General features: G+C 45.0%; 4 protein-coding genes across 4 annotated transcripts; 2 read left to right on the top strand and 2 right to left on the bottom strand.

Annotated features, from left to right (window-relative positions):
- Nucleotides 1–457: 457 nt before the first annotated feature.
- upf3b (UPF3B regulator of nonsense mediated mRNA decay) lies at nucleotides 458–4830 on the top strand. The gene is made up of 10 exons (XM_080502096.1): nucleotides 458–667; nucleotides 896–1002; nucleotides 1087–1193; nucleotides 2540–2638; nucleotides 2763–2873; nucleotides 2953–2996; nucleotides 3082–3270; nucleotides 3353–3504; nucleotides 3596–3878; nucleotides 3966–4830. Exons 1-10 carry the CDS (start codon nucleotides 557–559, stop codon nucleotides 4098–4100), a joined length of 1338 nt encoding a protein of 445 aa, XP_080358222.1. The 5' UTR covers nucleotides 458–556; the 3' UTR covers nucleotides 4101–4830.
- Nucleotides 4831–6324: 1494 nt separating this feature from the next.
- rpl39 (ribosomal protein L39) lies at nucleotides 6325–8978 on the top strand. The gene is made up of 3 exons (XM_080502841.1): nucleotides 6325–6380; nucleotides 6672–6775; nucleotides 8750–8978. Exons 1-3 carry the CDS (start codon nucleotides 6378–6380, stop codon nucleotides 8796–8798), a joined length of 156 nt encoding a protein of 51 aa, XP_080358967.1. The 5' UTR covers nucleotides 6325–6377; the 3' UTR covers nucleotides 8799–8978.
- A 736-nt stretch (nucleotides 8979–9714) lies between these two features.
- On the bottom strand, nucleotides 9715–10668 carry sowahd (sosondowah ankyrin repeat domain family d; the record flags this gene model as incomplete). The annotated part of the gene is made up of 1 exon (XM_080501789.1): nucleotides 9715–10668. One exon carries the CDS (start codon nucleotides 10666–10668, stop codon nucleotides 9715–9717), a length of 954 nt encoding a protein of 317 aa, XP_080357915.1.
- An 817-nt stretch (nucleotides 10669–11485) lies between these two features.
- Nucleotides 11486–13008, bottom strand: pttg1 (PTTG1 regulator of sister chromatid separation, securin). The gene is made up of 4 exons (XM_080502549.1): nucleotides 12877–13008; nucleotides 12722–12803; nucleotides 12447–12608; nucleotides 11486–11586 (listed from the first exon to the last, which is right to left on the bottom strand). The coding sequence occupies exons 1-4, from the start codon at nucleotides 12994–12996 to the stop codon at nucleotides 11510–11512; spliced, it is 441 nt and encodes a 146-aa protein (XP_080358675.1). The 5' UTR covers nucleotides 12997–13008; the 3' UTR covers nucleotides 11486–11509.
- Between the last annotated feature and the right edge of the window lie 1553 nt (nucleotides 13009–14561).

Below are 14561 nucleotides of genomic sequence, written 5' to 3' on the forward strand. Positions count from 1 at the left end.
TCGACCCGTCGACCTACACAACCCACACCGGAACAGAAAGATGGTTAACTTCAAAATAAAAACACTAAAAAGGGATCAAAAGCATAAATGGTTTAATTTACGCTGTAGCAATTAGATTTCCATGAAGAGTAAAATCTTATTTTACTATGACTACAACCGGAATGTGCATTTTGTATAAAGCTAAAAATGGCGCTGCTTTGAACGCTTAACGCTTTTATTCTGAATGGGAACAAAACCAAGAAGCATTTCAAATTAAGTTTTTAAGTTATTTTTTTTTAACAAGAACTACAACCTCTGAATTCATCTAAGACACACAAAGAAAACGAACATTATTTAATATAAAATAAAATACATTACCATGAGCGACCAGACGAACGTGATACGTTTGTTTTAAGCGACAGCGCTGCCTGCCGTCGGGATGATTAAACTGCAGCTCGCGGTCCGCCACAGAGGAAGTTCGTCGGCTCGCTGCTAGCCGGCTAAGTTGCTAAAAAAAAGTAAACAAGTGTGTTGGATGCGATGAGATTCAACCACTGCTCGAAGTAGCGTCCACACAATGAAGGAAGACAAAGAAAACACTCGACCGAAAGAGAGAAAATTGGAAATAAAGTACGAGGATGCAGAAAAGACGGAGAGGTCCAAGGAAAAGAGAGAGGCCATGACAAAGGTAAGCGGAGCTAACTGCTAATGTAGCTACAACCCGTCAGTTATTGTTATTAACGAGTAAATAAACACCTTGTTGCACTTGGACCTGGTCATATCTGGACATACAACAGATTTTGGGAGATCCACTTGCATAAAGGCTCCATCAAAGAAAGTCTCGACTCAAGTACATTTTAGTTTAGCAGATTTCACCAAGTCTTGTCATCAGTGAATGTAAATGATGTTTTCACAGATTGTAATCAGACGATTACCACCCAGTCTGTCGAAGGAGGAGTTAGAGGAGCAGCTTCAGCCGCTTCCAGAGGTGGATTACATGGAGTTTTTCTCCAACGACACAAGGTTGGAAAGACTATATAAACATTACTTCTCATCAATGATGGACTACGGATCATTTCATGTGACACAAGCATGTTGTCCTTTCAGCCTTTACCCCCACCTCTTTGCAAGGGCTTACATCAACTTCAAGAACCAGGAGGACATTGTGCTCTTCAGGGACCGATTCGACGGATATGTTTTCATTGACAGCAGAGGTATACACACCGTGGGGTGACAGAAACATGATCGGGAGGAAATGCCAGCAAGGAAGCTCGACAAACTCTGAGTCGAGTCACTCTGTGATGGGAAACTCTTGCGTTTCTGGTTCCAGAACAGCTAATCTGAATTTGTTTATTCAACCCTAAATAGATGAACCTTGGGTGCTTCCGAATAGTCCCTCCTTTCTCCTTTCCTGTCCAGTTTAGCTTAACCCCGTGGATGATATCACAGGGTTAAGGAACTATGTTAGAGGAGACTTCCTAAAGGAGTTGGGGAAGGGCGATCGTGTTGTTGTGATAGTCGGACCACACTTCCACTAGGTGACAGAATAACGAGGAACTGAAGGTAAACAGCTGCCAGGTGAATAAATAACCAATCAAACTGAAAATAGGCTGCACTAAAACTTGACTCTGTCCTGTTCGTTTTACAACATCCACATAAGAGTCATAGCTGAGATCTGGGTTTTGGATTATTTCAAGTTGTTCAAAGCAGATTATTGCATTGGTAACTTAACATGATCTCCTCCAGTTTCAGTCATTGTGAGTTTCCCTGAACGGTCGGATGAGCGGGTCCCTTTAAATGTTGTCACCGCAAGGAATTGTGGGGCAGCATGATCTGGTCTCCTTTGGTAAAGGATGCAGCAGTATTTCCTAGACTAAGGGAGGTTATGAAAGAAGCATTGAGTTTCCTTTCCTTTGCTTTTTGAGAATGTGAACGTTCCTTATCACTTATACACTTCCGGGGTTAAGGAAAAGTAGATAGGAAAGGAAATAGTAGGGACTATTCGGATGCACCCCTTGAGTTATATGTGTGCACAACCACAATTAAATGTCATCATCAATGGGGGCCTGATACCACAAGTCACTATGGCAACAGGCCGAAAACTGATTGGTTAAAAGTCCCAGCGCTTCAGCAGCAGAGGAGAGAAAGTTGCTGCCCGACTCAACGCATCAGTTTGAATTCATGAATCCAATGACTTAACCTTTAACAGCAGACGGGTTGGAATCATAGATAGGTGCAAAATCTGAATTTCATTTAAGCGCAAACCAACAGGAGGAAGGCAACTTGGAAGCTACAAATAAAATGTGAGAACCGTAATTCAGAATGAAAAGGTATATATGCTATGATTGCACCTCACTTTGATTTTAATTTTAGTATTTAGATTGACGTAGGCCGTTCATTAAATCTTTTTTTCATTCACTAGCTACTTCAGTACTAATTTAACATTATCTATGTAATCTCAATAAACAGTGGGAAAAAAATGATCTTAACCCGCTTTCTGAAATACCCCTCACATTCACAGATGTATATGTACACAGAATTGTCTTGTTGTGTGTTACAGGCCAGGAGTATCCAGCCATCGTGGAGTTTGCTCCTTTTCAAAAGACTGCAAAGAAAAGGAGTAAGAAAAAAGATGCAAAATGTGGAACCATCAATGAAGGTAAAAGATGTTGTAGAAAAGTGAATTTCTGGTGCTCGCTCATTGAATATTAAAGCTGGGGTACGTTCAAGTGTGCTGTTTTACCCCAAAGTGTCTCCATTCGTATTTTGTGAAATTCTTCCAGATCTGGACTACAAGAAATTCCTTGATCATTACAATGGAGACGATGAGAAGTTGACCTCCACACCAGAGGCGCTGCTGGAGGAGCTTGAAGCGAAATCAAAGGAGCTCGTCGGTGTGTTCAACAGTCCCTCTCCTTCTGAAATACTGCTTTATAGGAGCCTTACCTCATGTCTTCCTCTTCTTCCTTCAAGCTAAAAAAACCACTCCGTTGCTGGACTTTCTGAAGAATAAACAGGTAAATAGATCCATATTTTGGTGAGGATTGTATGAGTTCAGTTGATGGCAGCTGGTGCCAGGCTTACTGTCTTGATGCTGCTCAGAGGATCAGAGAGGAAAAGAAGGAGGAGAGAAGGCGGCGGGAGCTGGAGCGCAAGCGTCTGCGAGAAGAGGAGCGTCGTAAGTGGCGGGAGGAAGAGAGGAGGAAACGCAAAGAGACGGACAAGATGAAAAGGGGGGACAAACCTCTGGAGAAAGACAAGGACCATCTGAAGGAGGAGCCAAAGATCAAGGTGAGTGGTGCAGCGGCGCTCAGAGCCGAGGGTGGCGTCCCCACGTCTCATTTTCAACCCGTCTTCATTTTCAATGGCGTAGCTCCTGAAGAAGCCGGACAGAGGTGAAGACGCCGAGGCTGAGAAGCCCAAAGAGAAGCTCAAGAAACCGGAGAGGCCAAACAAAGATGACCGACTGAGTGTGGATCACAGGAGACGCCATAACTTTGATAGCCGAGAGGATCGAGTGAGAAAGTGAGTCACCTCACTCTTTTCTTCACAGGCCATGGTTCAGATTTGTGGGGGGGGGCCAAAAACTATCTTCACAGTGCGTCTCCTCTCGCAGAGGCGACGACGATGGCCGCAAGGAGTTCAGGGAGCGCGACGTGGACCGGGAGAAGGAACGTCGGCAGAACGAGAGAGAGCGCATCAGGCGGCAGGACGAGGATCGGAGGAGGAGGAGAGAGCGGCAGGACGGAGAGAACGCCTACAAGAAGCGAGAGGAGTTCAGGAAGGAACGGGCCTCGGAGAGAAAGAAGGCTGAAAGCGCGATGGACTCCGAGAGGCCCGAGAAACCTCTGAGGGAGAAGAAGGACGACGGCGGGAAGAGAGAGCGTCTACGGAACAAGGTACCACTTAAAAACCACGACCTGTTCTGTTCTATGAAAACAAAGGAGAGTGAAGGAGCTTGTTTTTCCTTCCTGTGCTCGCACCAGGACCGACCCGCCATCCAGCTCTACCAGCCGGGGGCCCGGAGCCGCTACCGGGCCCCGGGCCCCGGTGGAGGGGAACCCAGCGACGGGAAGCCAGACGCAGAGGCGAAGAAAACGTCTGATAAAGGAGAGGACTGAGCTGATTTTGTATGGGGGGGGCATTTTGAAGTCTGGTGAGTCGAGGGTAGGCGGGCCGGCCGGCGGCCGTGGCCCCCGGGCCTGGTGGGCCGCAGCTGGAAGCAGGGCTGCATCCTGGCCCCTGTGCTCGGAGGCTCCAGGCGCCACGCTGGAGCCTTTTCGGTGCCCGATCGTCAGCCTCTTTAGTTTCCAGCTGTCAGGAGAGCGAAGCCGTAACCTTTGGAGAGTCTGGCTGTGACACATGGGGTCAACGGCAAGAATTCTCGGACCACGTCAACTCAAAGTGACCTTACTTCAGTGTCGTTCCTCTCAGAAACCTTCGCTTCCAGCTTTGCTCGAGTCGCGCTCTGGAACTCCTCCACATTGCCAAGTTCTTCACCTCACCCTCTGCTCTCTGTACCAAGATGGTTGTTGTAGTGTTGCTATTTTCAGTTTGAAGTGTACATGTTCAAATTACACCCTTTTTTTTTTTAATAATCTAGAATCTGCGTTGTCTCATCTGGGATCATATGTTGTGTTCGCTCATCCTCCAGTGACGCAGGAGAAATAGCCATTAACGAGCAGTCGCATGCGGAGTGAGCAACCTGTGGCCTTCTTCCCTGTTTTCTATACCGAGACTCCTGAATTCTTCATCCGTGATGCACTAAAACTGAAGTCAGCATGGAGACACGTCACTGCTGGTGATGCTAACAGGCAGGAAACACTGGAAATAAAAGACATCTTCTCTAAAGCACGAGTGTTGGGTCTTGTGTTGATAACAGCAAGAATATTTACATTTTTGTTTCACTGTCGGCAATCTATTTAATCTAAGTGCACTAAACATGCAGCAATGTGACAACAGAGACGTGGAACCACATCCGAGATGAGATGAAAGGGTCAGGAAATCTCATCTGATGGTTTGTTCCAGAAACTATCCGTGTTCTGTTAGGGTGCAATTCACATGAAGACGAGATCAATCTGTCAAGGTTAAATGTCAGAAAAATTACAGGGAAATTTCTATAATTCAGATTGTATGTCCAAACAAAGGTGTGATAATGTCGACATACTCTTTTGATTCTTGATCTGAGCGTCGGTATAAATATGACAACTTTCTGTACGTCACTGTGCGTCTGGATGAAATCATTCAAATGGTTCCACAGCATCACGGTCTAGTTATTGGGCAACTTGGGCGTGAACTTGTGACGTGTGATCAGGCAACGTGCAGGATCAAATTGTCACTGTACTCTTAATCTACTGACTGCAGAGGATCCAGAGTTGTGTGAATGCAGCCCTCCATATTCTAACGCCCTCGGGAATACCCACAGAATATTCACAGTTGCATATAGTTTACATTCATATACATGAATGTAAACTAACAGTGTGACACTATAATAAAGGAAACCACATTCCTGGTAAGGGTCCCTACAGACCGTTTTGCCTGGTTCAAAAGACGTCACTTGTATGATTTTTGATTGGACAAATGCACAAGTATCCGATATTGAGGGAGACACGTAAAAACATGAAAACAGATATATATCTGATGATTGGTACTTTAAACTTTAAATTAGTTCAATTAATGTGCATCTATTAATGATAACATACATTAACACTCAATTATGTTTACGGTGGTACATCAGGATTGTATAATATTTGATAGAAATCTTGATCGAAAAAGTTCCCAATTAGAAAAAGAAATGAAGCCATTAAATCATGATACATGTGGGGTTTTGGTCATTTTTCATGAGACCTGGCGGGTTCATCAAAGAACATGACAGGCGGGTTGTTGACCAGCTCCAAAGCACTGACCCCCCAACCCTAATCTAACCTAACCCTAACCCAAACCTTAATCCAAACCTCACCCTGAGAGAGAGCTGGTGTGTGTCTGAGTATGACCCTGGAAGCCCAGAGCAGTCAGGATTCTATTTCTTCCACCTTCAACCCAGTCAAATGGTGGATCACATTGACACACAGTCAAAACGGTTTGTGGGTAATACATCTTCTTTACCTGTATATGTGACCTTAAACTCTAATATCAATGTATTTTGTAAATGGGTGTAGAAATAAGCATAGATATAATAATCTATATCTATGAATAGAAGCACTCCAGCAGCAGAATGGTGAGTGAATGCACAGGGTTTCCCGTCAGTGACAGTGTCTGCTGTTCTCCATGTGTCCACGAGGAGTCGCCGTTTGGAGAACGTGTCGCTTTTTCTCGGCCGCTGATTGGTCATAAACACCGACGTCACGTCCTTCTTCCTCTTCGACCACCGCCATAGTGGGGAAAGCACTGTGGACAAAATGGTAAATATGAAATCTTTAAACATCCTCATCTGTAGAGCGAATAAACGCGCTTCAAAGCGCTCATCCGTTGTAAAACATCGTCACAATATGTCACGGATGTGTATGTTGTTCAGATCAGTGCAGTGGCCGCTGATGGGACTCTTCTCACGTTAACCGGCTCTGCAGTAGAGATGCGCATGTTCGGAGTTCAGACTTCCTGACATATTTCGGCGTTTTTGTATTCAGCGCTCGAACGCGTTTATGAATGAACGTGTAGATGTTGGTGCTGACGTGTTTCTTGCTTGTTTGCAGTCGTCCCACAAGACCTTCAGGATCAAGCGTTTCCTCGCCAAGAAGCAGAAACAGAACAGGCCGATTCCTCAGTGGATCAGAATGAAGACTGGAAACAAGATCAGGTCCGTTCAAAATCTGCTGCTCTGCGTCTGATCCAGTCTAACCGAGGTGGACTAATGATGGAATGGCTGCGACCTGGTGCTTCAATCCCCTCCGACATGCCTTCAGCACAGAGGATGCAATGTGTTTAGTTTAAACCAGATGGTGTTCACCGATGCTTCAATCCGCTGAAGCTACGTTACATTTCCTTAAATTTAACAATCTCAGCAGCAGCCATTTGACTGAATCATTTAAGTATTTAATTTATCTAAACTAACCATGCCTTGGTAAACCCTTAGGGGATGTCTTTTTCCCCACATTGAGCCGTCCTATTTCCAGGGAGTTGAGCAGCAACATTCAGAATGCTGGCAGGAGGTCAAGGGTCACGCTTGAAGACCCTGAACCTGTGGGATTCAAACCTTTGCTACGTTTCTCTAACGTCTAGGCAACCACTCATGTATACATATCAGGACACTTGGTCTATAAATTATGCACACTTCTATAGCCTTATTCTTCTGATACAGCTATTACCCCCCCCCCCCCTCAAAGATAACTTGTTTTAATTTTCCCTCCATTACTGTTTGTCAGTTTCAGGAGAGGTAAGAGATGTACTCCTCGCTGCTATGGAGACTTGCTGAAAGGTTTTAATGTCCATTAATTCTGCTAAAGGTTCATCATAGATGATGTAGACTTGACAGGATGTATTTTTAATGCATAATGTGATATTGTTGCACACTTGAGCTTAAAGGAGCTTCTGTGTCGAAGGTCACTTGGAAACTTTCATTAGTCGCTCTGTTACAGGAAACTACACTCTTATTGTGGAACTTATAGATGGTTCCTTCATTTTTCTGTTTATGAGCTTTTGATTCCCATTCATTTTAATGTTTCCATTTAAATACCATTAATGTAGTAGCTGTTTTGTCAAGTTTGCTGTTGTTTTTTGAGACAACACATGAACACATATTTTAAATATAATCACTATAACTGATTACATTGATAAAGCAGGCCGACTTAAGTCACTACTATACCTAAACGCCACCTCTGGCCTGAAAATGTAATTCTTGTAGCTGCCTTGCTAAATACACAGTACGAGTTACAGTAAATGACAAAACACCCAAGTTGTCCATATTTACTTTATCTTTAGGAGGATTTCCTGTACGAACCTCCATGTGATTCTACTTTGTATTTGTAGTCCTCGGCTTTAAACAAGTCACAGTTGTGACCGTATGTGTTGAAGGTGTAGGGCAGGGCCAATGTGTGCTTAATAGGTTTACGCGGCGCTGCTGGGGTGTTTTCATTGTCGGTGAGTGCAGACTAATGCAGGACAGAAGCAGCGCCGGCGTGTCATGTAAAGCAGGTCTGCAATTGCAGCTCTCCTCGGCAGTGGACTGCTGTCATTAACCCTGCTGAGAGCAACTTTGTGCTGCAGAGCCCAGACTCTGCTCCCCCTGCTGACGATGGCGCTCTGCAGCTCAACACTGGTGCACGAAATGACTTTGGGGTTTCCCCCCCCTCCTGGCCTTGTGCTTTTTCATCGCTCTGAGTCAGCTGGTCTCTCTGGAGAGGTTAATAACTAGTTTTCCAAGGAGGTTGTGAGACTCGGATGGAACGCGTGGTTTCGTTCAATCTGGATATTGAGTACTGGAATGAATTATTCCTCGTGAATCATCTGCACTGGGGTCCGTTGAAACCTCTGAAGGCAGCGATGTGAGCAGCTGGATTTGATCTAAAGTGCAACTTTGTCACTCCATGTTTGGCCAGCAACATTAATGTATTGGTCTGAATTATCAGAATGACTTCGATAGATGTTTCCAGCTTCATTTTGAAGATGACGTCTAACTGCGTGAGCTTAACTGCGTGAGCTTTCCTCCACCTTCACTGGTGAAAGATTAAAATATGAATCAGATGAGAACATATAAAATCTGACCAGTGATCAAGATACTTTTCTGAATCGATTCTATGATTATTGATCACCTTTTTATTTTGTTTAATTTCAGGTACAACTCCAAGAGGAGACACTGGAGGAGGACCAAGCTCGGCCTGTAAACACCAGGATCTGCGGATCCCGGCGTCCCTCCGCCTCCCAGACATCCACCAGGACCTCCAGCTGCTGGAGCTGACCGCACGGAGGGGGCCATGTTATCTGGAGCAGCAGTCGTTTTGTACAGATACTCTGGTTATTCTCACGTTTGACAATAAAAGATCTGTGATCAAACATGAACTAAAGCTTTGCAGTCTGTTTTCCCCCTTTTTAAATCCACAGGAATCGTCTGTTTCCATTTTGTTTGCTGGCGCAGCTTTCAGAGGTTTCAGTCTGCCACCACACAGCAAACGCTTCTCAAATACTGTTTCATCCAACATTGTTTTTATTTCCATCTCGGCAAGAATCTGAGCTCTGGCTTTGTTAGTTGAGCCAAAGATGGTACATGTTCCTCCACTCTGCAGCAGAGAGACTTCAGTGTGTCACGTGCAGCTGAGAAGAAAGGAGTCGATCACCAGGCTGTGCTTTTATTAGGCTGTTGGAGACGGACAGTCGTTACTCAAGTGTAACAGCTGTATTTACTTTGCAACTCACTGTAAACATCTATTTCTGGGCTTCTTACATTTGAGGTACTTCAGTGAGTTGCATTGTGCAATATGAGTCTTTTTAAAGATGAAATGTTTGCTGGACCAACTCATTTCTGTTCTCCACTTTCTATAGATGTTGAATTACACATTTGACGTCCACTGATTTAAATGTAGGTGGACATTAAGAGTGCAGGATCTTTAGTGAATTGAAATTGACGAACTGCATAAATGTTCCTAGCTTTTTTCTCTGAATAAGGCACGTTTCCACTACATATTTAAAAGAAACCTCTGAAGAGTTTATCCGAGAGGAAAAGCAAAAACAATGTTACCGGCTTGGTGAGCGCTCAGAGCAGACGACATATTGCACATATTTGGAAGTTTTGTCTCTTTCAACTCAAGATTTGCCTCCAAGAAACGAGAAGGGTGGAAGAAGCTTCCTGAAGGAGCCGAGCCTCCAGCTGCCCGCCCTGCTCGTGCGCTCAAAGTGCCGCGGCTCTGGCGGCTCCGCGACGTCCACCTGCTCGCACGCGCCGCAGCTCGGCGCGTCAGCGCAGTTGTTGTTGCCATTCTTGTTGAGGCTCTGCGCGCAGCCGAAGTTGTGCTCGTCGTCCCACGTCCCCAGCAGCTCCCTCATCTCCGGAGGGGCGTCTCCCTTCAGGTAGCGCCACGCTCTCCTCCCGCTGTAGTCCATGGCGTCCACGTCGGCGCCGAAGGCTCCGACCAGCAGCTTGACCACCATGTACTGTCCGTGCATGCTGGCGACGTGCAGCGGCGTCAGCCCCCCGCTGCCCCGCAGGTTCACGTTGACCGGGATGCCCGCGGTTTCCGCGTGGCGCAGGAGTTTGATCAGGGTCTCGTGCCGTCCCCTCTTGGCCAGCCAGTGCAGCACCGAGTAGCCGCTGATGAAGTCTCTCCGGGTCAACAGATGGGGGTCCTCGGAGAGGAACTCCACGATGGTCTCGTAGTTTCCCTCCACGGCTGACAGCATCCACGCGTGCTCCATCCGGTAGAGGTCCCAGTCGGCGTCCTGCTGCTCCGGGGGCTGCTCGGCGGTCTGTGCGCCCAGGAGCAGCTCCTTCAGCTGCTGTGGTTTCTTACGCAGAGCGGGAGTGAGGGAGCCTCGGTCCGGGCCGTCCCTCTGGAGTCCCGCGGGCGCACAGCTGTCACTGCAGCCCTCTGGCTGCCTCTGCAGCCTCGACCTCCGCTGGGAAGCCCCCGGCATGACCTGAATGCCATACCGCGACAGTCGCTCCACAACCGTGCCCTTTCCGGACGCCCTCCTGGCGTGGGCGCCGGGTTCGCCGACCGCTGGCTCGGAGCAAGCATCATCGTGCGCGCTCTCGGACATTCTCACTGCAGCCTACTTCCTTTTATTAGGACAACACCCTGAAGAGAAGTGTCAAATATAAACTCCGGAGCGAACCGTCCACGTTACTGGAACCTGTGCGCAAAGAGGCAAAGTATATTAATGTAGCCGATTAACATTCCATATTGAGTTTAATCGAAATGTTCCATCCTAAATATGTACTCCCGAGCTCATTTTCAGTCTCGTGACCGAAACTCACCTGTTCGTAGCGCGCGCTGACGCGCTCACGGAGACGCACCGACTCGGGCGGCAAAGTCCAAATCATGCAAGTTTATTTTTTTTTCCCAAAAGTTCCGAGTAGCGAAGCTCCAGAGTCTGACAGGAAACCGTTTCCTTTTGTTAAGAGGAACCGAGACATAGTTCAACTCTAATCTCAACAAAACTGAAGAACCGACGAGAATCTCACACGTGACCACTGCTGGAGCCAAGGAAGCTCTCCACTTCCCCGGAGCTGACCGCAGTGAAACATTGCACGACCGAGGGAGATTGGAAAGTCGAGGTTTCGCTGCCACCAGGTGGACAATAGGTGGAGCCACAGAGTGATTCATTTCCTCCTCATTTGACATAATTGGAAGAAGAATGTGTCCTGAAGTTCTATTGCGTGAATCTAAAAATCATGATGTGAAGGGGAAAGTGATTTATCTTTACTTTATCCATGAATTTCAAGCAAGTCAAATATTCCTAACCTTTTGAGAGTAGTGCATTTGCATCAACTATATAATTTGGAGCATAATTCAGAGCCTGAGACACAAGAGTCAAAGTGACAAGTAGAAACTTTATTAAAAACAATTTAAGGCAGTTTAAAACAGGAATAGAGTCAAAATCAAACAGATTCTGGAGGAAGCTCAACAGTCAGCTCATTGAGGGTTTCCAGGAAGGCGTCCAGCTCTGAACAGTCACCTGGAAGAAAGACTGAAGTTAATGATACTGGTATAAAGTCAGATTGTGCCCCACACTCAAAGCTACAATCACACCTGGCAGACTAGTACAATTGCCAACGGAAGACGGCACAGATAATTCTCACTTTAAGGTTGTTGCTACAGCATATAAATATCATTTTTATCGGAAGATAATTATCCACTGTGGCAACCCCAAAGAGCAAAATTGGTAGATTAGATTTGAAGGTTTCAGTAGAAATGCTACCCTTTGGGTTTGACCACAACACTGCAATTGTCAGACCAGGACAAGGAGCAAATTATGTTACGTTTTTTTGGAATAGTAGGAACAGTGCAATTGTTTCATGTGCACATTTTATTTAGCCAAGATATATTTTGATACCATTTTATTTTCCCCCCATTCATTTGCTGCTCCAAAAAGTCTGATTGTAACAGATAGTTATGTTTTATGGAAATTACAATAAAGTACTGAAAGTCTCTTTTTTTTTTTTAAAGGCCAATGAGCTGTTGATCATTTGATGCATTAACTTTGCAATGAAGTCACTCATTTGACAGGGTTCACAAAAACCTAGCTCGACAGGGATGCAATTTTTGAGGACAGTTTTTAATGCAGACACCAAGTTCCTGGGTTAAACATACGCCATAGAACAAAGAAAAGGTGAGCCTCCCTTCATCCAATCTCTCATTTTTATTAATTAAAATCAACTTCTTGTTATAGCAACACGTTTTGCCGATTTTGATCAGCAAGTTATCTGATTCTTTCCTCCCAAAATGTGAAACGTATCAACGTTCACCATCTCTATTGAACTGAACCTCGTTTAAAACATGGTTGTCAAATGCTGAGACATGAACACAGCTCCATACCTGATGGTTCCGTTATCTTCATAGGCGACACGCTTGGCAGTGGATCCAGAATTTCAAAGCTGTCCTCACTCGACCGTGGCGTGTGTGGGAAACAGGCAAGGCCCGGGAGAGCAAAGTCACCAAGATGAATTAAATCTTCAGGTACGCTGTACTTCTCAAACTCTGAAACAGTCACAGCAAAATTTGCCAGAGTTAGGGCTCGTCATTTCAAGACCAACGCTGCCACACAAACAAGGAACTGTCAAACTCGGCATTGCTGCAAATAAAAGACGTACCTAGTGGATCGTATGGGATGAACTTCTCAATTTCTGGATATTCCTCCACTTTGTTCAGAGGGACGCATTTCACTTTTGTCTCCTGTAGACGACGACACTCAGTTCATGTGCAGATCAAACACAGGCCAAACAAGTAGGATTACATCCAGACAAACCTGTGGCTTTAGGAGTTTCTTCTCTTCTTCACTGATGGCAGGTGTTGAGATTTTCTTGTTAACCGCACCAAAAGCTTTTCGGCCAGACGGCACAGGGGTATGCAAGATTTTGCCAGGCATCGCAGACTTGAGGGGATTCTCTGGTGAGGAAACACAACAGATGTGTTGCACAATTGTCCCAAGACAAAAGAACAAAATAGTTTACACATACATACCTGGAGCAGACTGGAGCCGGTCTCGTCTCAGTGATGTAGGACCACGACGGACATATTCACGCTCTGCGAAGGCGAGGTGTGCCATCTTATCTAAAGAAGGAAAACTTAAGATAATGGAGGTATTAATTATGGGATGGACATTTTTGCATTAAACATTTAAACTGATTGCCAATTACACTGGCTGCATCTCCACTTTTCAGGTAAATTCCAATTACAGTTTCACACTGCATGAAAAGTAGACTCGTCTCTACAAGTTGCCACCGTTTACAGATTAAAAACAGCCTTGTCTTGTAAGCTAAAACGGTGTTAAGGAAAAGACTGTGCACATATTTGAGGAAACCAGCAGATGAAGTCATTTGCCTCAACTTGTATTCCACGTCAGAAGCCGTCGATTACACATAGATAATCGTTAAGTTAAGACAAGAAAACATACAATCATAACCAGCTAATTTAACGATATTAACTTGACCGTTAACGCTAAGCTCGCCAGCAACGCTCGTCATATAAAGTCTTGATCTGCGTACGAGCGCACTGGAACACATGGTAAAAAAAACAAACACGAAAAACTACTTTGAAACATGGTTAAAGTTGGTTTTACCTCTGTCAGCTGTGAGAAGTTCAGTCGTTTTGGCTACTGCTGTATTTCCTCAATATGGAGAGTTGTTTAGATACGGAACAGCAGCAGCGCGGCCTGTTTTTAAATACACCGCTGACGTCTGATTGGACGGACAAGAACACGTGAAGAGTGTGGGCGGGGCCGCCAACCAGACCTTATGAATATCCGATTTTAGGGCGCGCGCACACACAAACACGCACACGCTTCATTTTCAGATGTAGTACCAATGCATTTTTTTTTGTCAGAATTTGTAATGTGTGTCTGAAGGATTATATTTTCATCTAAACCTATCTGGTGCCCGTGGATTGTCCTCCTGTAAAGACCAACACGGATAAGAAAAAGAAAAACAAACATTTGGACACTATGTACAACTGTATTAAAAAAATATATTGAATGAAGGATTATCTCGTACACACGTGGGTTAATATTAGATGGTATTATTGTTTCCAGGAGGTGCCAATTTCGGTCAGGATTGACTCACACTGGACAAACAAATGCTGGAAGTGTTCAGTTTCTTATTTAAAGTACAAAAACACCTCGATTTTAATCTCTAATCTCAGTCGTTCCCTTGTGGGTTTAATCTCTCGAGTTGTTCTTTTAAATTCATTTAAAATGATCTAGTTTCTAAGACAGTCATTTCATGGATGTATTTCTTATTGACTCCTAATTCACTACACCTTATTTAAACCTCTGTCGTGTTTATTGTCTGTTTTTGGCTTGATTTGTTCCCTCTAATCTAATTAATCTCCGTTTGTAACGTTCATTCACTGCGGTTCACTACTACTCCTACTGGGCGGAACCATAACGGTGTACCGCGGGGGTAGTGCAGTGATTAAAACTAATTAAATCACAAT

The sequence above is a fragment of the Blennius ocellaris genome (genome assembly GCF_963422515.1).
Source record: "Blennius ocellaris genome assembly, chromosome: 9".
NCBI classification, from domain to species: Eukaryota; Metazoa; Chordata; class Actinopteri; order Blenniiformes; family Blenniidae; genus Blennius; species Blennius ocellaris.